Source organism: Camelus dromedarius, chromosome 17 (assembly GCF_036321535.1).
Source record: "Camelus dromedarius isolate mCamDro1 chromosome 17, mCamDro1.pat, whole genome shotgun sequence".
Lineage (NCBI taxonomy): Eukaryota > Metazoa > Chordata > Mammalia > Artiodactyla > Camelidae > Camelus > Camelus dromedarius.
The window spans coordinates 29,725,873-29,753,130 of NC_087452.1; the positions used below are offsets into that span (position 1 = coordinate 29,725,873).

The 27,258-nt window shown below is 42.0% G+C and overlaps 2 protein-coding genes across 2 annotated transcripts in view; one reads left to right on the top strand and one right to left on the bottom strand.

Moving 5' to 3' along the window:
• Positions 1 to 27,258, bottom strand: part of CACNA2D3 (calcium voltage-gated channel auxiliary subunit alpha2delta 3) — a 776,511-nt gene that overhangs the window by 103,674 nt on the left and 645,579 nt on the right. The gene's annotated exons all lie outside the window — the stretch shown is intronic.
• On the top strand, positions 13,723 to 26,796 carry LRTM1 (leucine rich repeats and transmembrane domains 1). The gene is made up of 3 exons (XM_010980892.3): positions 13,723 to 14,276; positions 16,758 to 17,354; positions 23,012 to 26,796. Exons 1-3 carry the CDS (start codon positions 14,183 to 14,185, stop codon positions 23,443 to 23,445), a joined length of 1,125 nt encoding a protein of 374 aa, XP_010979194.2. The 5' UTR covers positions 13,723 to 14,182; the 3' UTR covers positions 23,446 to 26,796.

Consider the following 27,258-nt stretch of genomic DNA (forward strand, 5'->3'; position numbering starts at 1 on the left):
AAATGCAAGAGCATGAAGTGGACTCCGGGCATCTTCAAGGACTGTTCTCTATTACTATATACCCGAAGACATTGTCTATGAGAACAGATGTTCATAGGCTCCTGGAAAAAAGAGAGATGGATGCCTGAATTGGGTACAGAGAGAGGGGTCCAAAAAAAGATGGCATCTGAGGACAGGGATAACTGACCCCACTTGGCCACTTTCAAGGTTAAGATTCTAAGGAATAATTCATAGAGAGCCAGATTTCCTGGCAATTCTAAACACAGAACTAGCAGTTACCAACATACGTATTTTGTTGCACATGCCACAAGCATCATCTTATATATTCCTAAAACAATTTCTAATGTTCAGATGAGGTAGAGGTGAGGGGCTAAACTAGGAAAATAAAGACCTGCATACTCTCTGATGAGGCATCCAAGTCTCTCTTCCCCGGCCCAGCTACCAGATGCTGATAACCAACCTTGTATCCCTCTAAATTAGAGTTCCTGGCATATTACCCATTCCCCAAATTGGTTGGGTTCCTGTTGATTCATCCAAAATTTAAGTCTATTTGTGGAGAAATTTTCAACCAGCACTTTAGTGCCTTACTCTTAAATAAGAACTAAGGCCACACAAATATTTGTGGGGAGCCTTCAACATTAAAAAGAAAGACAAAAACTAGCAGAAAAATGAGTGAGTTAAAGTAACAGCACAAACAGCAAGAAAAAACAACTTTAACTCTGGTCAATATATTCGGAGAGATCAAAGAAAGCACTGTGTCCTTGGAACAAGAACAGGCTGATGTAAAAAAAGAAAAGAAAAGAAAAGAAAAACTCTTGGAAATTTATAAGTGTCAAAATAAATTTAAGAGCAGAAATAAGTTGGAAAAAACTCTCAGAAAAATAAAACAAACAGACTTAAAAAATAATGTAGGAAGATCTCCTAGAAGTGAAAGATACTCATTTCTAAATAAAAAGAGCTTGCAAAATGCCCAGCATGATGAATGAGGAGGAGCCACAGTGTCAAGTTATTTCAGGACACTAGAGACCAAAAGCACATTCTGATAGATTCTGAGATGGAGATTAGGCAAATCTGGTCATCAAAGGATCTGGAATTAGAAAGGCATCAGACTTTTTAACAACAACACTGGAAGTCAAAAGAAAATGGAGAAATGCCTTCACGATTCTGAGGGAAAATTATCTCTAGTGCAGAATTTTATACCGGCCAAATGATTATCATGTGTACGAGCAGAATTAGGGCATTTTTAATGCTACAAGGGTTGAAAACATTTTATCTCCCTGTCTTAGAAAACTACTGGAGAATGTTTGTGAACAAAAATGAGGAATTAAGTCAGAAAAAAGGAAGACATGGGTCTAAGAGAAAGAAAGCTACAACAGTGAAAAATAGTGAAGGGGAGACTTAGGAGCCCAGCTGCCCAGCAGGCCTGGAGAAAAACTGTCCAGACTGGAACAGGATGGCAGCAGATGCAAAGAATGCAGTCTCTTCAAAGAATGATGAAGTAGGCAGAAATACTGAATATCTAGGAAATAATCATAAAAGGTACTTGAGATATCAGATGAAATACATGGGGGAACACAGTGATAGGCTGAAGGAAAACTTAGCAAATAAAAGGGCACATGGATTTTTTTCCAGTCCAGGGGAAAATATCATAAAAAAGAAAACACACAATAGCGCACTACTTAACACAGTAGGGAGTAGGCATAGATGGCCCTAACAATATAATCACTGTCTAATTAATCCAAAACTATGAGACAGGTATCTAGCTGTGTCAGTGGAATAATGGGAGGGCAAGAAGAGCTGGTGTAAAAAGTCCAAAGTACCAGGTATTAAAAGAAGTAAATAAGTAATGTCTGATATTAAATAAAACCCAGTCATCTCCACTTGCTAATGAGAAATAGAGCTGCTAAGAGAGGTGGAAGCTGTCGCCTCCAGGAAGTGGGAGCAGGGGTTGGGAAGGGAGGGGGAGTAGGGGGTCAAGGGCCTACTTCTTCTCTTTGTAAGCCTTTTTTTGGTAACTATTTAATTTTTAAAACCTGTGCTCATACATTACTTTGCTATAAAACCAAGTTAATTACAAATAGAAAGTGAAATGTTAAGGGGAGTAAATAATCAGCAGATTCAAGTTCCTGGCACAATTTTCAGGCCTGACCTAGTTCTCTCATTGTTTATTCCTCTCTGTACCCCCCAAAATAAGAGGTGTGTATACCTGGAAGGTGGAACTGCTTTGGGGGATGGATGGGAGAATAGAGGGAGAAGTCAGTCCCTGCTCCTTGGATCAGGGTCTGAATCTTTGAGCTTTGCGTGACTCTGCTTAGCACAACTCTGTCCAGAAAGTGAGCCTCAGATCTGTGTGACCTTAGGACTCATGCCCCATACATACAGGGACTGTGCTGGTGTGAGATGTACGGACACACTTGTTCAGGGATGCATTTGCAAGTCACTGCCCTGTCACAGAAGTCTTTCTACAGATGCTCTTGGATGCCATGCTAAGGTACAAATGATTGCTAATAATTACACAGTAAACCCTACTTGAAGTTCATACATGACTGAGGACAGTTTTGTGAGAAGGAAACTGGTCCCTTGATTATCACCTGTGATCTTCTCTGGGTGGAATGACTTCCAAATAAATTGAGTTTGCTCAAAGACAGCTGTCTTTGCCACTGCACCAGGCTGAAGTTTATCCCACGGCGAGCAGTTTCCATTTTCACTACAGCCCAAACGGGTGCAAACTGAGCCATGGAACCATGGCGGAGAGGCCAGTGCATGTCCTTGAAGCCTCTGCCCAGGGTCCCAGGGACGCTCACCCAGCCCTCGGCTTGGTACTCTTTCCTCTAGAGGTCAAAGCCATTCATTTGAAGCTGAATAGTTAAAATTTGATTAGAATATATCTTCTACTAAGATCCTATTAGCAAGAAGAAATTATTACCTTAACAAACCTAATCTTGTCATGTCCCACAAACGGTTAATATTATGGATTGGTTATCCTCTCTTGTCACAAAAGACAATGAAAACAATATGGGGTGCTGTGTGGGAAGCAATGTTACATACTGAAAAATCCAAATGTCATTAAGACTTTATTTACTGCTCCCCCACATAATCCCAGTATTATAAAAATGATGAACAATGAATGGAGGGAGAAAAACCCAACAAACAAAACTGAAGTCCTAAATCTCTATCCCAGCACCAATAAGTAGTTTGAAAATAGTGTCCGTCAGGATCCATATGTTTTCTGCATGTGTAAGAATACTCTTGCACAGGGGGCTTACTTCATAACTGAGATTCTTTTTCATTTAATTCAGTCATATTAGATTATGGGGCTGATTATGATCATATCCACAAATCAGTATTTTAACAGAGTTTCCATGGAAACACTATATGTCCCTGTTTTTTAACTTTTTGGACAAGGCTTTGCCTGTTTAACAACTTGAACAAGTTTGACGAGGACAACATGTTTTGTTTAAGTTACATTAACTGGGGCCAATATTTCCTAATTGCATTACCAGGAGAAACATTCACGGCATTACTCGTACCATGGAAATCCTCCCCTAGTCCCAGCGTTCGATTTGCTTTAATCACTAGAGAACAGGAAACATACCAGGATTGCCTTGTCTTATCAAGTTTTAAATGTGCTAACTGGTTTTAAATCTATGAAATAATCTCCCTTATTAAATGACAAAGTTAGTCTTGTTAAGAGGATCGGCATTTATGGCTATATCCATTGATTTTTCAAAATGCAAACAGATACCTTTAGCTCTCTGCTAGAGAGCTGAACTCACTGTGCATAAGTGCATACCCTTTTTTGTATATGGTTTCAGAAAAATTTCATCCCCCCAAAAAAGCACACCCCCCAAAATGCTGAAAACATAATAATATCAAGCACAGAATAAATGCAAAACTGATGTCCAGGAAACAAGAACTTTTTTCAAAACAATCTTTTCCTTTTTTTTTTTTTTTGTCTTTTTAGACATTCACACCATACAATCACAGACATTTACTTTCAGCGATTCACAATTTGGGAGTAGCCTGTAGCGCAGTTTTTGAAAATGCTGCACTATATAAAGACATGGGGGAAGGGGGCTTCACTGACTTAAGTCAGAGTTCACCCTGACAGCATATAAAACATATGGCCTGAAGCTCTGTGAGATGTCTGAGTTTGAAATGCTGGTGGAGCTTAATAAAATATCAGTGAGGAATAGTTTAATTTTATAGCAACAGGAACCGAGGCAGTAATTTGAGTGGGGCAAGCTGATTTTAATACATCAAAGTATACTATACTAAGGGAAGTGAATAGACACACGTTCCCTGTTCAGAATTAACCTGACTCGAAAACTTTCCTTTCTGAAGGAGAATAAGTAGAAAAGAGTCGTAGTCTCCCAAGAGCTACCTGTCTTACTTTTTAAAATACGGACATATCTCAAAACTTAGGTGATCTATTTCCAGGTCAACACCTTTTATTCAGGGCGTGGAGTTGCAGATGAGACTGTAAACCAACGTGGTGAGTGAGTGTGTGGGTCTTTCCTGAGCCTGGAAGGCCATTTGTGATGGTCAGGCCGCCTCCATTCTTGCTGTCTCCTGCCCTCTTTTTGAGCTGCTTATCCACCCAGATCTGAGTCCTGGAATCCTCTCCTCTGCATTATGACCTAGAATTCCTCAGTGTGAAGGGAGAGGCCACGACACTTCTACTTTCTTCCAGATCATGCCCTTTTGTCTTGAGTCTGGATGTTTTAAAGCCAGCATGGCCAAGGGGCTCTGTGCATGAGGCTGCCCTGGCGGAGGGGCGGGAGCAGGCCCACAGAACGCCATGCTTCTGCTGCTACTGGTCTAGAGATCAAAGGGAGTTCTCCCCTTCCTGCTCAGCTCTGAAGAGAGGGTGGGCCGGTGGGGGCGGCTTCTGAACAGGGGAGCAGCCATGACGAATATGGCCGAGATCTGACTGATAGTGCCGTTCTGGGGATGGACCAGATTAGTGCTAACTCCATACACAAAGTGCCCTGCTTTCCTCACCTCCAGCCCCAGGATGCTTTCCCCAGCCCACAGCCACAGCAGACGGGTGACACGCCATCCTCTTCTCTCGGTGGCCCTTGGCCCCATGAAACAACGGGCAACGGAGACCTACAAGGGCAGGAGTCTTGCTGGGTAGGGGTGAGTGAATTATCTCTACCAAATCGATTGTGTCTGAGCTAAGCCTCTTTAGGGGCTTTCCTTTGCTTTTTCCCTCATGAAAGGTAAAGGGCTGGTAAGAACAAGAGTCGATAAAAGACATAGGCGTTAAAGGCTTTGACACTGGGCTGATGCAGGTTCAAGTCCTGCTCTATTATTTACCAACTGATCTCTGGCAAGTGACTCACCCTCCCCAAGACTTAGCTTTTTTCTTCAGTAAGACGTAGAAAATAATAGTTCCACTCACGGAATAGAGGAGGAATTTACAATGGTCTCCAAGTTAAGCCCTCACTGCCTGAGACTTTCTGAGTCTTCTATGAGTTTTAGATATTTCAGTTCAGTCCTGAGAATTTAGAGACTTACTGTATCAGTCAGAGCAGTCAAATTTCTAGACAGAGGAGGAACCAAGCAAAGAATAAGCTGCTAATTCACAGTGCTCTGTTGCCTCAGACGTGGCAGAAGAGTATAGAAAAAACCAGATAATTAGAGTCACAGTTTCTTCTTGGTCCCAGTTTGCTGTCTGACATTTGTTACCCTTCCAGATGGACTTCTTCTGGACCAAGTACTTCATTTTCTTAAGCCAGTGGATTGGCTCTGCTGGAAGAGTTTCAGTAAGATAACCCACTTGAGCTCACTGCTAACCTGCCACTCCCAGCAGTCCATTGGCAATCACAGGATGCTCTACCTGGGGACTGCCCTCATGCCCATATTGAGAAATACAAAATGCCCGTGCCATCCCCTGACTTCTCTAAAATAGTACTTCTAGTGCATGCCGCTAGACAGCAGCATTCTTGCAGAGGTGTGTGTGTATGGTGCGTGTCAGAGAGGGTGCACACAAGCTTTTCAATAATAATAATAATAATAATAATACAGTTATAGTGGGACATGGCGGTGGGAGTCTGGACAACCAGCTTCTTCCCCACTTCTCAAGCATCTGCTTGACTGAGCTCGCCCCTCAGTGTGCTGTAGACACACTGGCCTCTAAGGAGCTCCTAGGGACTGTGCCATCTCTCTGGCCTCTCAGCCTTCCACATGCCACGTCTTTATCTGGAATGTTTTTATTTCATCCCTTCCCTTCTCTGCAGTAAATCCTAGCCCATCCTTCCGATTTCAGCCTGGTTATAACACCCATAGGTGTGGCTCCCCCAACCTCCCAAGTCAGATTCTGTGACTATATTCTCTTACAGTATCATGTACCTCCTCTTCCTAGCACTTCATGGATATAGTTTTTCATATGTTTGAAAATATATGTCTCCTTGCAAGATTATAGAGGCCATTTGGATTATAAATCCATTTATTTTGCTGTGTCTGATTTTTATGCCCATAATATCCCCAAACACAGAGATTAACAGGTAAGGAACACTCAATAGATGCCTCCTTAATAAAGAAATAATACACAATGAAATTTATAGCAGACTTTCAGAGGAGGTGAGATGAGATATGGGTCACAATGAGAGTCCCTCAAACATACCCTATTTTTATACAAGGATGCTTTCACTTTCAGGAGAAATTTAAGGTGTCAACAAGTAGAGAAATGCCAGTCTCTGAGCAGTTAACACTGTCCATTCTCAGTAATGTCCCAGTGGATTCACCCATCTTAGCATTTCCTCACACACAGCAGCAGCATGCAGCTGCATTTCCAAATGCCTTCGTGGTAAGAGCAACTAGGGGCCATGTATAGAAACTTACAAACATCAGCTATCACAGTGGAGAGTAGTACATTGAGTTTATTTTCTCCTCGGCCCTAATTAGAATCACAAATGAAATGTTGACAACACATGAAGGAGCCTGCTTGTTGAACACAAATGTTTCCACTCCTATCAACCTCGAAACTCTGATAGTCATGCTTCATGATGAAAGCTAAACAGCCCTGGGGAGATGACTGCATGCTTTCTCTAATTACGCAAGGACGGGAAAAGGGCCTCCTACCAAGGACCCACTGACTACAGGAAAGGTTGGTAGGTAAGCCTCAAAAAAACCCAGCACAAGCACATAATAGGTGGCCCAATATGGGCTTCTTAGATGAAATAAAAGCATGAGACCATTATTACTGCACCAGAATGAGAAGTTGCCTGTTATAAACCTGGATGGAAGTTGTGTCAACGGCAATGCAGGACCTTTATTTTGTTAACAAAACTCCCACATGAAGGTTACAGTCACACAACACCCACAGACAACCTTCTTTTGTTTATGGAACTATGCTGATGACAAGCAGAGTTATGTAGAGCACGAATTCACTTAGATTGCAAATGATTCCAAGTAAATACACATACACATACATACATGCTTTATAACCTGAAGATGGTGAACACAAGCAAAATGCTCCTTTGCATTTAATTCACTTGTTTTCATTCCAGATTAGTGCAAGTAGATACAGCCTAAGTGCCTAGCTGATACATGTCATACAGACACATTAAAAGAGCATGTATTGCTACGTACAGAGGCACTTGAAGATTTTTCATAGAAATACTATTTAATCTTCCTTGCAAATTTGCCAGTTGGGTTCCTTTGTACAGATGATGAAATTGAAGATCAGAGAGGTTAAATAACTCATTCAAGGTTACACAGCCAGTAAATGTTGGAGGCAGCATTTGAACCTAGATGGTTTCACTACAGACTCCAAGGTTTTAACAGGGATACTGTTCTAAAATGAAATGGTGCGACAGATGAAGGCTGGAATAATGAAAAGGATTCCTCAAGTTTGGAATCTGTAATTGGTGAGTTACAATGTAAGTCCTGACAGAGACAATTGTGTTTTCCATAACATTTTCAGGCTACATGTATCAAAGAACCAACATAGAACAAATCTTAAAGAGACAAAGGCAAAGCACAGATTCATTATTGCATCATAATATACGTATACTTAACTATAACTTGAAAATATGAAAAACACATTGTCATCTATCTCTAAAACCGAACTATCATGTTACAATAAAAGTACAAAAGCAAATAAAAATCTGTCCAGAAGAACTACACAAAACACTCATTTTATGTGTAACATAAGTAAACAATCAAACATGAACATGAATTTGATTCCAATTTATATTCTTGGGGCAGGGACAAAAGTAGCCAATCAAAGGTTTAAGTAAAACAACGTGTCAGTGTGAGGTCTTGGCCAGGCTTCCTCAGCTGCCATATTTCTTGATCTTTTTGTTTCTTTCATTAGCTTTATATCAATGAGCATCTGCCTATGTTTATTCCACCAGCTGCATGAGCTCACTAATTACCTTTAATCAAACTTATCTGAAATGCATCTTTATCTTCACATACATCCTGTATGCAGGCAAACCAAATGCTGGAAGGCTGAGGTTGGTAAGACATTGGAATGGGAAGTTGGGGAGTCTGTACTTCCTCTAACCTTGACAGAGTGGATGGGCCAAAAAGAAACAAAGTATATCTAGGTCTGCCTCTGCTACCAGCCAAAGGACTTCAGAGACTTGGTTCCCAAAGAGGTGGACAATGTCAGCATCCAAGCAAGTCATGGGCATGCTTCACGTGGGTAACAGGTGCAAGGTGATGAGGTGATCAGCACTGACTTTGATAAAGTAAATAAGAATTGTGAAACAGCGCCCTCCACACTGGTAAGTTCTTTGCAGGCCAAGAGCCAGCATGCCATGTCTTTTCTAGTTCCCATGGCCCTGAGCTCATACCTGGGCTCAGTGGACAGTGGACAGTAAGAAGGAGTCTCATACATTCTGGCCACTGTCTTCCTTAGCTTTAGGGAGGCTGGAGGTACACACTTTGTATCCACTACTCCACTAATTTTATCAGACATCTCAGGGCTAGATAAAGGGAGTTTAAACTCTGTAGAAGTTATACTGAAGTAAACTGAATGACCCTAGGTAGTCCTTGAAGCTGAGGTTTCACCTTATGCAAAAGGCAAAAAAGAATGAGGTATACATATCCTTACTGCCTTCTCACTAGAGAAGCTGTATGGTAGCCTTGATTCTCCACTGAATGGCTCAAAAGGAAAGTGTTTTTATCTTCTGAGTGAGTTAGAGCTTCCAGATAGTTAAATTTGTAGCTTACTGTAGAAAAGAATGAGTGGTATTTTAAAAAAAGATCTTAAGAAATAAAATACATAAAACTATAGGTTCCCTGATTGTTGTACCTAACATGGATACTCCCAATCCATGTGTTTGCAATAAATATGCTAGAGATTTTGAGTAAGTTGCTTAACTTTTTATGCTGCGGTTTTGTCATTCATTCATTCATTCATTCAACATTCAACATTTATTTAAGAGCATACTACATAGTATTGTAGAAACTATGGGAAGAAATAAAACAAACTATCTTAATCTTACAGACTAGTGAGTTATTGTCACCTTTAAGTGAGACAATGCAAATGAAACATGGAGGCAGAGACTGCTAATGCTCTCCAAAATCTGACTCTTCTTTTTCCAAGGCACACAGCTAGGCTACATTTCCAGCTTCCCTTGCTGTTACATATGATCATGTGATTTCATTCTGTCCAATGGAGTATAAGCACTCTGATAAGTACCATCTCCAGGCCTGACCCATGCCTGGTCCTCATCTTCTTCCACCATCAGCAAGCTGATGGAGAGGACTCTGAGAACTAAGAGGAGGGCACGGTGGCAAGATGGAAGGAGCCTTGGTCCCTAAATGCGGCATGGGAGCCTGGGCCCCTGACAACTTGAACTAGACTGTGATAAGAAAAATAAGTAAGTTGTTATTCTTAAGTCACTGAGATCTGTAGGTTTATTTGTTATAGTAGTTACATTACGTTAAGGATTTACCTAATATAAATCCTTAGCAATATCTGGCCTATTGTAAGCACTTAATAAATGATATGATAGCCATTTAAAAATATATTTCTAGTTCTTTTGCTATAGGCTTCATAAGACCAAAAAGAAAAAGAAAAAAAGAAACTAGGAAGGAACGAGGGAAGGAAGGAAGGAAGGAAATAATACTGAGGTCTTTTAAAAAGCTCTGTATACATTTTATACCTGGATGCCATTTGGTCATCCACAACCATAGGGAAGTATTTTCCAAGTGCCAAATCTTCTCCATAACTAAATACAATTTTGATGTGGACCTGTGGTGCCAAGGGCCTCCTCTAGGCTATCCTGGGCTGCAGCTGTCACTCAGCCTGGCTGCCTGCCCCACATCAGATCACCACAGCACCTGCTTTGGACGTGGCCCATGGGGTGGGGAAAGCACTTAGCCATGATTTTGCCAAAGCAGACATTAAAACTGGGAGAAACGCTCCCATGAGATATAAGGTCTGGTCACATGTGGAGATCATTTGGCAGAGAAAGATAGATGTCAATTTGGGGGCTAATCTTCCTGGAGTGAGAGGAGGTGAGCTCTAGGGATGTGATATTTACACAGCTAGTCACTAGAGGATCAGCATTCTCAAATATTCTGGTAAACGAAATGAACCTCTTCTTGCTATTTAACAAAAGTCAGCTCTTCTCCTTTGTATTTTTAAAACTACAGATGTAATACATGTTTATTGTCACAAGTTGTCTATGTAGAGGTATAAACAGAAAAAGTTAATTTTCCTCTCTTTCGTCTTAAATTATCCCTGTCCCCTAGGTAATCAATATTATCAATTTAGCTTTTGTCTTTCCCTATTTATTCCATCTTCAGACAAACCAATGCACATTTTTAGAGTTAATCCATCCACCTTTGACCTTTTTTGTAACATAAACAGTACTATACAACGTGCATTCCTATTCAAATGTCTTTATTTAACCGAACAATTTATGATGAATATCCTCCCAGGTGGATATATTTAGCTCTAACTTATTCTTTTCAAATAGCTATATAATGTTACCTAGGAGAAAGAGCTATTACATATTTGCTAGATTTCAAGACATCATCCATTTTAAATGTTAATAATGGCTGGAGTTTTTTTGGAGGGAGGTGAAATGTTAAATAGACCAAATTATATGAGGAAACATTCTGACTTAAAATGGTCAAAAGTGTATAGGAAATATATGTGTGTGAAATTACACAGAAACTAAGAAATTTTTGAAATCATACTGCGACAGTAGCCTCCACAGTCCTTCAAGGGTGTGTCTGAAGCAAGTTCTGGTGTGAGGACCTGGGCTCCTGACTAGGTCTTGTATCAGGAGCCCCTCACAGGAGTGGCTTTGGCCCTCCAGGAAGTGCCTTGGCCTGACCTGACATGCAGCATCTCTCCTGGGTGATTCTTTTGTAGCACCACTGTCTTGCCACTTCTCAAATCTGGCTCACCAAAGGAGGGAGGGAGAGAAGGTCCTGCTGGTATTAGCATGCAGATCACACAGCCTCCTTTTGTTCTCTGGGCTGAGGTCAGATAGAATAAATCAATCAGCCTCTGCTTCCAAAGTCCTTCAACATCTGGGAGCCTTCCACTTTGAGTGTGCACAGCCCATCTCTGCATCACCAGTTAGAGTCAGCAAGGGCAAAAGCAAACCAGGGAGCCCCTTTGGGCAGTAAGCCACTGCTCCCAGGAGCCCACCAGCTGTGAGGGTTCTCTGTATATTCCCAAGGTACTCAGATAATTAGGTGGGAGTCAAGACTCTTTGAGGTCCAAGAAGACACACTGCTAATAGAAGATGCCATTTCTGACCATTTGCTCTACCAGACCTGTGCTTAACTTAACATATATCCTTTGTTCCTCCCTGCATTCTGTGAGGCAGGCATTCTACAGATGAGGAAGCTGAGGCTCAGATTCTATGGTTTGCTGAAGACCACGCATCTTCAGGGAGTCAGCAGCATGAAAGCGGGCTTCCTCATTTAGCCACACAGCCTGGCTTTTAACTGCAGGTATCCCGGACTGCCTGCAGTTTCCCTGTAGGAGTCCTCGCTACCTACGCCCAGCTGTGCCGCCAATAGATACATCTTTTTCAGGCCTCTGAGTCCATGAGACTTGGACCCTAGTTGCACCCTGCAGGACACAGCTAAATAGCTCTACTGTAACCCAAAGAGACACTCAAATACAAAGCCTTTCAAGTCCACTCAAGTGTTCTGACCAGAACGACAAGGTTTTAGACAAAAGTGGGCCCTAAAGATCATCCTTGCCAGCCCTCTCATTTTACAGTTAAAGAGACAGGGCAGTGGCAGTTGGGGTGGGTGACAGCTGGCTGTGGTGGAGCAGTGACAGTAGTGGCCAGTCAACAGGATAGCGCAAGGTTTGCAAACTATGGCCTGTGGGCCAATCCAGTCCTCCCTGTTTTTGTAAAGAATATTTTTTTGGGGCACAGGGACACCATTTGTTTGCAGAATGTGTGTGGTTTGCTGTATGCTACAACATCAGAGTTGAGCTGTTGGTCTCAACATCTAAAATATTGACTATCTGGCTCTTTACAAAAAAATGTCTGCTGAGCCCTGGGAAAGACAGAGGCATGCAGATTGATAAAAGTTATTGACATCTTTCTAGTTCTTAGAGTAAGTGTAATGTTCACAGGTGTTTGTTATATTGTGACATATTAGTGACTGAATGCTATATATGGTCCCATGTTATCCAGGAATAATTATTATTAAATTCTGTGCACCTGAAAGCAGAGAGATAGGAAAAAGTCAGGGAAGGAAGGGAGGAAGGAAGGAACCACTTAGTCCTTACTAAGATTTAAATGGCTCTTTGTTGCCTACTTGACTTTTCCTCATTGTATTTCCAATGCTCAAAGTATGCTGGAGAGAAGACTGGGTGAGGACAAGGTTGAGTCAAATGCTAGCAGCATATAGAAGTCCTGGAAAGTACTCTCCTGGGTAATTGTGACCATTTATGAAGGCACGTTGGGCCATGACACGTATTTCTTTACGTAACCCTCGGAACAATCTTATGAAGCAAGAGCCACTGTTATACCCATGTTACAGATGAGGACATGAGGTTCCTGGTGGGCAAGTTACTTGCCTGGAGACATCAAGCTGGTGAATGGTAAAGCCAAATTCAAATCCAGACCCAGCTGATTCCAAACCCCACATTCAACTACTTATTACTCTGCCTGGGGCCAGGGACCCCACTTCACGCTGCCCCAAGTAAAGCCTGGCTTTTACCTTTTTCACATGTATCACCATGGGCACGCAGAGCATTTTGGTGTATTGAAGGGCAGCTTTGACATTGAAACCCCACCTCAGCAAAGGGTGGGCACTTGCACTTTCAAAGAAACGTTCCAGTCCCTGGTGGGAAAATTTCCAACGGTTTCAATTAGAGAACAGTCACAGTTCATTGACGCCTGATGCTCACAGGGGTAGCTTTATTGTTTCATATGTGAAAAATGAGGAAAGGGCCAGAACCTCAGCATCAGGGAAACGATGAAAGATTGAGAAGTATTTCCAAAGGCATGCAACCAAAAGGTCAATTCAAGGAGGGGAGGGACAGGAGGGGAGGTGGGGAGCAAGCAAAGAAGCAGCTGAGAAGTATTTGTGGCACCAGGGAGAAGAGACTGTGATGTCCACGAAAGGAAACCATGGCTATGAATTTCAGGGCATCAAGACCCTGTCAACAGAGCTAATCCCCACGGATGTTGGCTGAATAAGCCTTCGATGACCAAACAGTGCACTGTGGAAACCGTGTCAGCCTCCAGCAGGCCAATTTGTCCTCATATTACACACTCTGCTGGCTCTGTTGCTAGACCCCCAGATCGAGGATCCACAACAAGCAGCCCCCAACCCGAGGAGGGTTGACACAGCATGGTTAATAAGTCAACAGAATTCAGAAACCAGGACCGGATTAAGAAGGCAGTTTTATTTTTGTGCCCTGGACTTCAAGCAGATTAAATAATCAAAAAGCCTGAGCCACTGGGGTCATGTTTGAATGCTACAGCTGTTCACTGAGGTTTGACAAACATTCTTTCTGTGGTTTGTCGTCTGAATGGGAAAGGCAGCGATGATCTTGGGGAGGGCGATGCTTTCAGAAAGAAGAGGGGGAGCACAATCAAAAGATCCTCTTATGGAAAACAATCCCAGCCAGATGGAGAAAGGGGAAGGGCTGCTTAAATAAGTGGTCTCCTGAAAGCGACAACTGTTCACCGCATTGAAGAAAAGCACAAGCAGGATCAGAAAAAAGTGAATGAAAAACTGGACCCTCGGTTGGTGGATCTGCAAATTAATAAAGGTGGGCTTCAGTTTCAGCGGGGAAGCCTGTGGAGACTCAGTCATGGAAGGTGAGCCATGATTAATCCCCTTGCGCTTTAGGAAGTGGGACCCCCTCTGGAAGGTATCCGTGGAAAGCTAATTTTCAAGTTGTTTTTCTCAAAAGACCAAACAGACGTAAAAAAACGTCTCTGAGGGAAAGATTTATGTTTGAGCCATGTTGGGTCAGAGGAAGGGGGTGGGGACCAATGTACCCAGTCATAAACAGATATGCAGTTGGCCTGTCACGGGCCATTTCATAGAAAACACAGTGCTTTAAGTTAGAGTTCATATATCATCCGCTGGTAGGGGTGGGAGTGGGATGATTTTTTGCAACTGATTAATGATTGAGACCCACAGCTAAAGTGAAGGATAGCAACTCTTCTCCGAGCACATGATGTTTTGGCATTTAGAGGAGTCATTTAGATCATTTGCAAAATTATAGAAAGGAAAACAAGGATTTTGCTCTTTTATATTTTGGAAGAGGGAAGGGGAGTGTGATGTTTTGCATCCCTTGAGCCAAGCTATGCAGAGCAGAATCTCCTTCAGATGGCTCTACAAACATCTTCCCTATTGCCCTAAAGCACTGTCCACAGCAGCAGAGAATTGAAGGGACAAGGGGGCAAAGGCTCCATTTCATTTGACAGCCACACTGTCCATTTCCCCAGTTAAAGCCAAAAATAGACAAACAGACAAACCAGAAAACCTCTCTCAAGAGCTTTCTTAATGAGTAGGTAACTATCTTGAGTTTTAAATATTATTACCTGGCCCTGTGAACTCCTTCTCCAATTTAACAAAATGCTCTTGATGGATATTTGCATATTTTAAAATTCAAGTCTCAGGAAAAAAGAAGGGAGTTATAAAGCTACATTGGAGACTGACCTAGCAATATCTAAGAATGTCAGCTCAGCATTCTCTCTGAATCTTTCAAGGAGGCTCCTGTTGATTGTAGAAACCCTTGTCCATATTTCCGCATGGCCAAGGAGCTTTGTGCAAGGATGCCTTCTGCAACATCGTTTGTCATGAAAGAAACTGCAACAACTCAAATGCTCGTCAGGACGGGAGTGGCTAAATATTAATTCTGGCATGGCCTCACCATGGAATACACCACAGAAGTTAGAAGGAATGAATGAGCTCTCTATATATCCATGTGGATAGGTCAGTTTTGAGTGACTAGAGTAAACTGCAAAACGAAACATGCTGATGATTACATTTATGTCCATTTTTAAAAGCCGCTATGTAAAACATCATGTAGTATGTGCATGTATGTTTGTGTTTGTGTGTGTGTATAAAAGTATTTACACGAAGTAAAGCACAGCAGGTAAGAACCGTGAGAGATGCTGGAAGCAGACTGCCTGGGTTCAAATCATGATTCTACTACTTACTATCTGTGTGATCTTGGGCAAGTGATTTAGCTTCTCTGGGCATAAAGTTTCATCACTTTTAACATATTCATAATAATAGATCCAAAATTACAAGGTTATGAAGACTTAATTAATTAATATATATAAAGCACTTACAATGGTGCCTGGCTCAAAACATGAGCTATAAGGCTATTTGCAATTGTTGTTACTGAGTATTGTTTTTAAAAGGCCTAGAGGGATGCACTAGTAATGGTACGGAAGAGGGAGGTTCATGTTGTAGCTGGATGCTAATCAAAGGGAGTTCAACCGTTTCAGTAATGCATTATTTCTTTGAGTTAAAGAAAGAAGAGGTGAAAGAACTATAACAACCTATGAATAACTGTCAGAACTTTGTTATAGGAACATGGGTGTTCAATTATTTATAATGCTTTTCTTTGTTTTTAAAATCTCTTGAATAAAAAAGGAGTAGAGACAATCTTCATTCATGGAATTATTATACCTACAGGATAGACATCAATTTCTAAGAATGCTTCAGACCTGCCCTATCCAACATATGTGCCCACTAGCACCATATGGCTATTTAAATTTAAATTGATTAAAATTAAATGCAAATAAAAATTCCATTCCTTGGCTGCAGTAGTCACATTTCAAGAACTCAGTAGCCACATGTAGCTAACAGCTACTATGTTAGACAGCAGATACAGATCATGCCCATTACCATAGAAAGTTCTGTTGGACAGCACTGATCTGGAGCATACTTTTAAGAAATATGAGTATCTGAACTTGCTACCATTCTTCTAAACTTCTGGTCCTAGACAATTCTGCTGCATCATACAAAGGGTACCCAAAATATTTTTTTCACCTTTCTATTTGATAGCTTAAGTCTTCCATCTTCCAATTACTGAGCCACTAAGGAAATATCTTTTCCAAGGCTCCGACAATCGTTAGCACTGAGTTTCCAACTGTTAATGACACTGGGGATGTTCTCAATTGAGCCCAACTCTACTAAAGATGGTAAATGATAAAACTTCTCTTCCAGGTTTAGGTGTTCACTGCTCAGAATCACATTACCTGTGAATTTAAAGGGGAACAAATGCTGACATCACTTACAAACTAGCTCCTATCCCGGTTTCTTTCTGTTTGTCATAGGTGAACTGCTCCTGCTTTCAAGTATGATTTTCCTGCTCCAGGTGGTGTGCGGCTGCCCAGAGAGGTGCCACTGTCATTCACCTTCAAATTCTGTAGACTGCAGCCAGCAAGGTCTCGCTGAAATCCCTTCTGGTTTGCCTCCTCAGACTCTAACACTGAACTTACAAGATAACCAGATACATCAGCTTCCGGCTTTGGCATTTAAGTCAGTGCCACAGCTCACAACCTTGAACTTATGCAACAATTCTCTTTCAAATCTGACTCCTGGAGTTTTCCATGGGCTTCAGCACTTGCAGGTCTTAAACCTAACCCAGAACTCCCTGCATTCCCTGGAAAGCAGACTTTTTCATTCCCTTCTACATTTGAAGGAGCTTGATTTGTCATCAAACAACATAAGACACCTTCCCACAACCCTGGGTGAGCCTTGGGAGAACCTAACTGTATTTGCGATTCAACAAAACCGGCTTCAGCAGCTTGATCGAGCCCTCCTAGAATCTATGCCCAGAGTGAGGCATTTATTTCTCAAGGACAACCTTTGGAAATGCAGTTGCCACTTGCTCAGTCTTAAACTCTGGCTGGAGACATTCATCTATAAAGGTCAGTAATGTCTATTTGGAAACCTCCATCTGTACATTACTGGCCTAGAATGAACCTCATCTATTCTCTGCATTTGAAGGAATGTTGGGGAGTGTGCGAGGGGTCCATGTAAGACTTTTCACATTGATGCTATTTCACGGTATGGCAAGAGGCAAGTGAGTCAATAGAGGGGGTTTAGATTCAGGTACGTAAATTCATCTACAAAAATGATTCATGGAGATAACGTTCCACTTTTTGATTAACAACACCATTAAGTTATTTATTTGGAAACTGTAGGCCCTTAAGAAAGAGGGAAATTCAATCACCATCTAAATAACTGCTCAATTCTGAACAGACAACAAATCCTGATTTTCAAGTGTGATCCAACTAGAGGCATGGTATCTCGCTGTAGGATTTCCACCGCCTCTTTGTTTGCCCATTTGCTTCTGCCCGGTTGACAGCTATGAATCTTCCCTAAAATCTTAGAGGATTATCCCTTCTGCTTTAGTAAATGCCGCTGTTACTGAAACCGAATACAACAGGGCCTCCTTCAAAAGTTACTTACTATTTCTTTAACCAGATGTCCAAAGCAAAGCAAGGGATCCCAGAATATTAAAGACGAGTGGCTCTGGAAATCACTCAGGGGTCAGCAAACTACAGCCAAGGGCCAAATCTGGCCCACCTCCTATTTTTCTAAGTAAAGTTTTGTTGGAAGACATCTACACACATTTTATTATGTACTGTCTGTGGCTTCTTTGTACTACAAGGACAAAGTTGAATAGTTGGGACAGAGACCATAGCAAAACTTAAAATATTAACTATCTGGTTCTTTATAGAAAAGTTTGCCAACACCCTCTAACTCAATATTAGCCTATTATCAATGGGAAACAAAGGCCCAGAGATATTCAGTGACTTGGTCACAGTGACAAGATCACAGAATAGAAGCACAGACAAGAAAAGAACGAATGGCTTTAGGTCTTGGCCCTACAGTCTTTCCTCTACATCACAGTGCTTCTTTCCTCCTAACTTTTAAGCATCATTCATTCATTCATTCATCCTATACTTGAGGGCCTCATATGTGTCAGGGACTTTTCTAGGTGCTGAGAAAAGGTTAGTAGTCAAGAAAACCCCTACCATCTTGGACATTACATTCTGACAGTAGCAACAGTGGTTGAAAGATAAATATATATCCATGTTCAAATGGTAGTTAGTGCTAGAAGTTGGGTAAGGGGAGAGAGAGTGATGGGATGGAGGTTTCATTTCAGATGGGAAGGACAGGGAAGTGCTCTCCAAGGAGATGACATGGGGGAGCAGAACTAGCACAAGAGGCAAAATGAGCCATGAGATAATTAGGGGAAAGGACAGCAAGTGCAAAGGACCTGACAGAAAAGTAAGCTTGGCCTGACAGAGGGACAGAAAGACGGACAAAAGCGTGGTTAGAACAGAGGAAGGGAGTGAGAAAGGATAAGGCAGCACATGTACTCAGGGGCCAGGTCACGTCGGAACGCACAGAGCAGGCTGAGATGTTTGCATTTTATTTTAGGTGAGATGGAAATCTCTTGGAGAATCTTAGTCAGGGGAACAACATGACCTGATTACATTTTAAAAGGTCACTCTGGTGATTGTAGGGAGAGCAGACCAAAGGCTGAAGAAGAAGAAGCAGGGGCATGAGGAAGAAAGTGATTTTAATCATCCAGGGATGAGATGTTGGTGGCCCAAACCAGGGTGATGAGAAATGATCAACTTTGGGACATATTTAGAATATTGAACTGATAGAAATTACAAATGGGTTGGAGTGGGAGATAAAGGAAAGAGAGCATATCATGGGAGATTCAATTTTGTTTTGTCCTTCAGGGGTAAACAGATAAATGGTAATGCCTGTTGCTGATAAGGGGGAGGCTGGGAAGTAAGGAAAATGGGTGAGTTTGTGTGGGAGGTGGTAAATCAGGAACTCATTTGGGGACATGTCAAGGCTAAGATGCCCATTACATATCCAAGGAGTGCTGTTGAATTGGTGGATATATGTGTTAGAGTATAACTCAGGAAGATATCAGAGCTCCAGACATGAATTAGGGAATCAGTAGATGGTTGCAGCAGTTACGAAGAAGGAAGTGGTAAGAATCTGTAACAATATAATAGCCAAGAGCGTATCACTAACCAGCTAATACTCAAGTTGGCCTACAACAGAGGTGACAAATCTTTCTTATAGGAAGTCGCAAATAAAACTGTTTGCATCTAGAGGTGAAGTGGCTTTAGTTATTGTGTTCTGGACTAAATGATAAGCATAAGCCAAACCATTGCAGAAAGACGGTTTTCATCAAAGAAAAATATTTCTTGACAAAAAGTAGTTCCTAGGTCCAGAATACTAGAATCAACATGGGGTAGAATATGGCTCCCCCTACTCTGCCACAGACTCACTGGTGACCTTCAGGCAAATGAATGCTCCTCACTAGCCCTCAGTGTCACCAGATGGAAATGACAGTGTTACCTCAGAGAGCTCTTGAGGCCCATTTTGGTCCTCAGATTCCACACTGCAGCTCAACACTTCCTAATTGCAGAGCTGCCCTGCCCAGACAACAGTCTTTCTCTGGAGGAAGGCAAAATTGATCTGGGATAACAAGATTTGGGTGTCCCAAAATAAGTAAATAAAACCTCCAAGTAGATGTTAAGTGGAGACAATCTGACTACTGATGCACTGAATAAAGGCAAAATATGAGAATAGATATTGGTCAAGACCTTATTTAAAAAACAAAAACAAAAATACATACAAACACTAACGGTATGACTCAGGACAGGCAGTTTGATGTGACAACCATCTCAGTGATGCACACAGTAAAGGTCTGTTGCTCACTCATGTTAGAGTAAAGCAAGTAGGGGGTTAGGGCTGGGATCCATGCAGTCATTTAGGGACATAGCCCCTTTCAGATTTTGATATTGCCAACTTTACCATGTAGCCTCTCAGGTCACAATCAAGGGTGAACAGAATACATGGAGGATGAAGCAGGGGGTTTTGTGGCCTGGAAGTGTCATTCATTGGTTCCACTGGTCAGAATTCAATCATGTGGCCCCAATCTGACCATAAAGGGTGGGGAAATTTCATCTTTCTTTGGGCCCAATAGCCAAAAAAATGCTCTGATGAATACCTGATAATGTCTCCTTCACAAAAATATGCATATAGATTTTATAATTAGTATTCCTCTTTTTCCATTCATAAGTAAACAAATCATCTTTATGCTGATAGCTAACTATATTAAACATTTATTCTGGGCTAGGAGTTGTGCTAAATACCTGATAAACTTTGTCCAACTAAGTTCTCCAAGCAATCTGGTGAGATGAATTTCACTATTACCCCAGTCTCCTGCTTTCCAGATGAGCAAGCAGAGGCACAGATTGGTCAAGTAACTTGCTTAGGGTCACACAGCTAAGAAAGGGTCAGATTTACTGAATCCAATCTATTCCGAGACAGGGGTTAAGAGCTATTAGTCGTCAGATGGGGGACATGAGTGCTTGGTGAGCTGGAGCTTCTTGCCTTGTCGGCTTCCATGAATCTAGAAAGGATTGAGACCCTTAAGCTGTCATCTTCAGATTTGCCTCTTGGAGTCCTCACAGAGGACATGGTGATAGAAGGCTAGGATGTGAGTCCTGGCTGAGGATACAGGAAGCCATGGAGCTCTTGGTGGCCACACCCCTGCCTTGCAGCCATGTCCTAAGCTAAAGCCTGTGTGTTCCTTCAATTCTGGGTCCCAAGGTCGTGCCTCCCACCCTAATATTGAACAGCAGGAAGCCTGGAACTGGAGAAAGACAGTGCTGAAGCCTGGACTGATAAGGTGAACCACCCCAGTCTAGTCTAAGTCAGCTGGGGGAATCTCTGGTCCCATGGCAGGCGACCTTTTTCCCCCTGGTAGAATTCTCAGTGCTCTTTGGCTGGGTTAAACATCATTACTTCTTCTCAAGGCCCCACATTTCTTTTCTGTCTCTCTGGCCTTCTGTCTTACAACTAAACCCAGGCACAGTATTGAAATAGTCTGTGAGACAGGGGCCCTTAATCACGGCGCAGCCTGATGGTGGCTTGGGCTCATCCAGAGCACCTACCCTGCACCTCTGGCTTCCTGCACATCAGCTCAGGAAAGAAGAGAATTCCTCTGTTACCTTTTTGCTTTAGAACTGAAGCCCTTGCCTCAGGAAATCACTGAAGAAACCAGGAGGGGCCCAAGAGACTCTGGCAATAGGCAATTCTGTTCAAGCAGTGACAGCAAAAAAGGTATGGGTTAAATTTTGCCATGGCCATTAACCCTGGTGTGATCTGGGCCACCATAACCCTTGGGCTGCAAAATGACTGACCTGCTATTGGGCCATCGTTGGACTTGGCTTATAAGGCTCAGACAGAATAGACATGAAAGTATTCCCCAAACTCTGAAGTGCTATACTATGGAAAGCTCTACTATTGAAGTGACCACCTCCTGCATGTGACTTTCTAGTATAATTTCATAATTCACCTACGGTGTGTACAAAGGCTCTCCAGTCTATCTTGGCTAAGAGCGGTGCCAGGCTTCACAGCCATCGTGGGGGAGGAGTTCATGGCAGCTGAGGGAACTGAGCCACAGGTCATGGGAGTGAGGTTCTACTAAGGGTCATTGCGTTAACTCCACTGACCTCAGGATGTTCCTGAGAGGAGGAAGCAAGTGTAGTGGAAAAAACTGGGATTACAGGGGAGGGCTGGGTTTGTGTGTTGATCCATCCAGTTAGACCTGAATGACCTTGGATGAGAAGTACCCATTATGGCAGAGCTGTGAAGACGTTTCTAACAGTGTTTTGTAAACTACCAAGTCAGATACAAATAGGATGTTTTCATGGCAAGAAACTTAGTCAGAGAAGTTTATCTGCCTGAGGTCAAATAGTAAATTGGTGGTCAAATTTGGCCAAAATGGAATCTGTTAGCCCACTGCTCTTTCTAGAAAAGAACTCTACTAGGAACTCAAATCCCCTTGAACAACAGTAGTCCACATACCTGAGGAAATCAATCCCCTTACAGAGAGTGGAAATTGAGTCTAATAACCTACTAAAAAGCTTGACACTCAAAGTACTAAATGTTTCAAGGTCTGAGGAGACACGTTAATTGTACTTAATCCCCTGAACTAAACTCATATTCCTGTCAAATCTTCAGATACATAAAACACTCACAGGGTCACTGACCTCCTCATTTGGCATCACTGAAGAGTGTTGGTAGAGACATAGGGTCTTTGTAATTAATATGTAACATCACAACAAAGGACATTTGTTTTATTTATTTTTTAGATCTCCAGTGGGAATTTGGCACAATAGATTTTTTGTGTGCCGGGGCTCATTAGGGGTGTGTAACAGCGCCCTCAGGCTGGCCTCCAGCGCCCCTTCCTATCAGCTTTTGCATTGTTTTTCCCTCTGCATTTATAAGGTAAAGGTGACTTGGCTTACTAATGAATTCTTGGTCATACATAATTGCCCATTTAGTGTGTGGCATTTTTAGCATTTAGCCAATTTAGAAATCCTAAAATCATAAAATATAGTTGCTAAATTCTTTGACTCCAGGGGAAAAAAGTGTTGTTTTATAAATTCCATCTGCCTAAGTTTCTGGAGGCTGAAGATGTGGAAATTCAGTTGTATCAGGCTCTGTTATCACTGTTTGCTTTTGTTTCTTAAAGGGGGAATAACAGACAGTGTCATCTGTGTGTCACCGGACACCTGGAAGGGAAAGGACCTCCTTAAAATCCCTCATGAGCTGTACCAGCCCTGCCCTTTTCCTTCTCCAGATCCGGAGTCCTCACAGGTGCAGCAGCTAGGTGCTACCCATCGGGCTGTCCCCAGGCCTCCGGAGAGCCACAGCGCGGGGGAGCGAGAACACTGGGAGTGTGAGATCAAACCCAAGCCAAGGCCAGCCAATCTGCGCCACGCCGTGGCCACCATCATCATCACCGGGGTGGTATGTGGGATTGTGTGTCTCATGATGTTGGTGGCTGCCATCTACGGCTGTACCTATGCGGCTATTACAGCCCAGTACCATGGGGGACGCTTGACTCAGACCAATGAGCCTGTGAAAACAGAAGGAAAAGAACTCTTTGACAGCTCACCGGCCTGAAACCATTCATCTCAAGTAGTAGTAATCATTTTTGGCCAGAAGAAAGTGTCTGAGTAGGGCTGATGTATTCCCTGTTACTGTTTCATTTTGTTTTTTCCAAAAAAAAAAAAGACTTATCTGTTAAAAAAAAAAATTCCTGGGAAGAAATCTGTGTTGACATTTTTAAAAATACCATAGTTGAAATAGAGATGATACTTGTGCTCTGTGCCTGAGAAGTTATGACAATTATTCTGTGTGGGGAAGTCTGTCCACAGAGAAAGGGAAAATACATCTCTTTCAGGTACTCTTCACCATATTAAGCTGCTTTTACAGAGCAGCAAAAATACAAACACGTGTGCCAGTCAGCATTCCTGGGAGCTTTATGGTCCACTGGAAAACTGTCCAATTTTGAGTACCTGGGAAGAAGTTGGCGATCTTATCCAAGGGGCATTGAGTGCTTCAATAATCCAAGTTCATGCTAGATCGATGATACTTTTAGATGTTATGTATGTTATATATTTAACGGGAGCGTCTGTTGGTTGACAAATTTGTAGCCTGCCACAAGTCAAATTATATTTATTTTTCTAAGTCAGAAAACCATTTGGGGCTTTGTAGGCCACAGAGGAAGAGGAGGGCTCCACGACTGGATAATAGGACTCAGGCCCAGGTCTGAGGATGTTTCCTGATGCAAGGGTAAATAACATATAAACAAACACAAAGAGGATAGGGAGGCGGAATTCAGGGCACATATTACTGAAAGGCCATATCCACCAGGCGATTGGAACCTTCCATTTATAACTCTCACAGCAGGAATAAATTTAGGGTGGGCTAAGAGCGAAATAATGGCTTGTGTGTATCTCTATCTATGTACATAGTGTGCAGAGTGCATAGACTTGTACAACCACACCCACACATAAACATACTCGGAGCAATCAGTTTACCCACTAATGAAATGCAGCCGCAGCAGGGTGGGAGCCAGCAGCTGTCAACCACCACCCAGACTGTCTACTCAACACTCTGGGATAGGAAGTCAGAGGAAGGCTGAAGAGAGTGGGAATTATCAAGAGACTTGAGATCTGTGGCAACAGCCGTCCTAAACATTATGTAGGCCAGGGATTAAAAAAATCAGGTGTGGGTTGCTTGACTCCACAGACATGGTCCTGAAGAGCTGCATGCAAAGGGAATTTTTGTAAATTGAATCATCATTTTAATGCAGTAGGGGAGCTCGCTATTTAAAGGAACCTTTCATGGAATCTTTCTGTAATGGCAATAATTGGCTCCAGATTTATGCATTTTGTGAATTTGCATTTTTTCATGCTAGGTTTTCTTAAAGTGGAATCTACCTGCTCTCTCTCATGATGCCCCATTTTATACTTAGAGTCACCTGTTACTATTAAAATCATTTTGTGCAGAGGAGTTAAGGACTTGGCAAAAGTAGAGAATGGCAAGCTATCCATCCAGAGGTCTTGACAGACATCACTAATCAATCCCAGCACTCATCTCAGCTGAGCCTTGATGCACCACAGATGCCTTCTTAAGACAGCACTGTAGGCAACCAGAACTAACCAACTGGAGTTGGTTCAAAGGATAAAACATATTTGCCATCCATGGTACTGGCTCTATATCCACTCCTTCAGGCCATGTAAAACTTGTTTTGAATCCTAAATCAGTAGTCCATTCCCTAACCTGGTATGTGAATGGGAGGTCCACACAGGCAGGAACATTGTCTCCCTATCTGATGAGGCCAGAGCCTTGCCCAACAGTGTTAAAGGGGCCAAGAGAAACAGACAGATGAAACTACCCCAGTTTACCCTGCAGGATACACACATCAGAGGCCATCTATACCTGCTCATAGTGCTTCACAACTAGTGTGGGTCCTGCACACACCCAGAAGCTGAAGATGGGCATCTCTTTGGAGCAGCAATTTTGCTGAATGACCTTTCTTGGGGAAAAAGTATAAATCTGATGTTAATTTTTTCCAAATATTAAAATAAACCTGGATACATACATTAAAGAATAGATTGAAAAATTAGCATGCATTTTAAGATCAAAAAGAGACCCCAGAGAAAGTGGGCTGTTGCATCAGCTCCATCCAGAGCTCTGATGCCTCCGTTCTGCTCTGCTTCATGCACCACTTCAGTGGGCAAGACTGACCATCTGGCTGGAAAAAAATCTTTCTTTCCCTTGCCCTGGAGTGTGAGTCCTTGGCCATGGAAGCAATATGAGAAAGGAAATTGAGAAGAACTTTTTATACATCATCCTTATTTCACCAAATGTTTCTAGAGTTCATGCTTTGTACCAGGCATGGTGAGGGGTGTTCTCATGACATTCATGCAATCTTGGCAACGACCCCGTGAGATACTTGAACAGATATTACATAAGCTGGGAACTACTGAGGCCAATAATGGTGCCTCCTCTCACTGCTGTGATTTAAAACATCCAGTGCACTGTGCTCTGCCAGAGGTCTGGTGACTGTGCAGGTCTACCCTGGCCCCCTGCCCTCAGGGATCACACAAGAGAGCTTCCAATCCACCACAGAAAACCCTGAATGTGGCTAGAATCCTCACTCCTCAATACACATGTCCTATTAGATTTCTTAGCACAGATGATAACTCAGGCAAACAGATTCCTGCTTTATGAGTAGTCTTTAAGGAGAATGATTAAAACGATGCCTGTGTATATTCAGATTTCTGTCTTTGCCTACAGTCACCACCGACAGCAGTTGGTGATGAAAATAATTACCTACCCTAAAATGTCAACAAGCCTCTCAGCACAGAAAAATATAAATCAAATTGTTTAGATTAACAAATGCACAGTTATCATTTGTTAATATGAGAAATGAAATGTTTTCACTGTAAAAAACATCGCAGATGAAAGACCCAATTTGCAGGGTATTCTGCAAGAACCACAAATTATCTTTCACAACCACTACAGCCCATGAGGGACAATTTGCAAACGCCTCATAGATTATTTTCAGCTGCTTATTGCTGCTGTCATATTCATAGATTCCCCTATAAAAATGCCCTTCCATCACAGAGCCTGCTGAAGTAATACTGTGAACAAATATCACGTTTAGTGTTGATTGTTTCTGAGAAAACCGTGTAAAATATACTTTCTTCATCATATTTAGTGAAACAGTATCACTATTTTTGCTTTGCCAGAGATCACAAATTCACAGTAATAGGGCCCAACAGATGTGAGGCATTTAAAGAGGGCGACATAGGGAACTATGTTCAATATCATGTAATAACCTTCAATGAAAAAGAATATGAAAACAAATATATGTATGTATATGCATGACTGGGACATTGTGCTGTACATCAGAAATTGACACATTGTAATTGACTATACTTCAATAAATTAAAAAAAAAAAGGAGACAAAGAGGGTGTATGAGGAATCTCTGACCTAGTGACTGTGGAGATAGACGATTCAGTCTCAAATCTATACTTGAAAAGCTTTAAAATTAAGGCAAATATCCTTGACCCTGTGGGATGAATCTTGTACTTCAGATGATAAGATGCCAATGGACAACTGGGTATTTTATTTTTTTTTTTTACAAAAAGGAAAGACTGAAAAGTGACTCACAGGACTTCCCCTTGAAGGTTCATGAAAATCAAATCTCATTACTCAAATTACCCTGGAAATAAGACACTCATGTCTTAGACCCTAAATATCAAAGGAAGTGGCTCAATCAATTTCTAAAATAATCTATCTGTAGCACCCATTATCATAATTATACAACTGTTAGAAACCTATAACTTTCTATGGCAGATCAGGAAATAACTGTTTTCAGTTGGGTCAAACCCATCAGTGTATTCATTGCTAAATCCTAT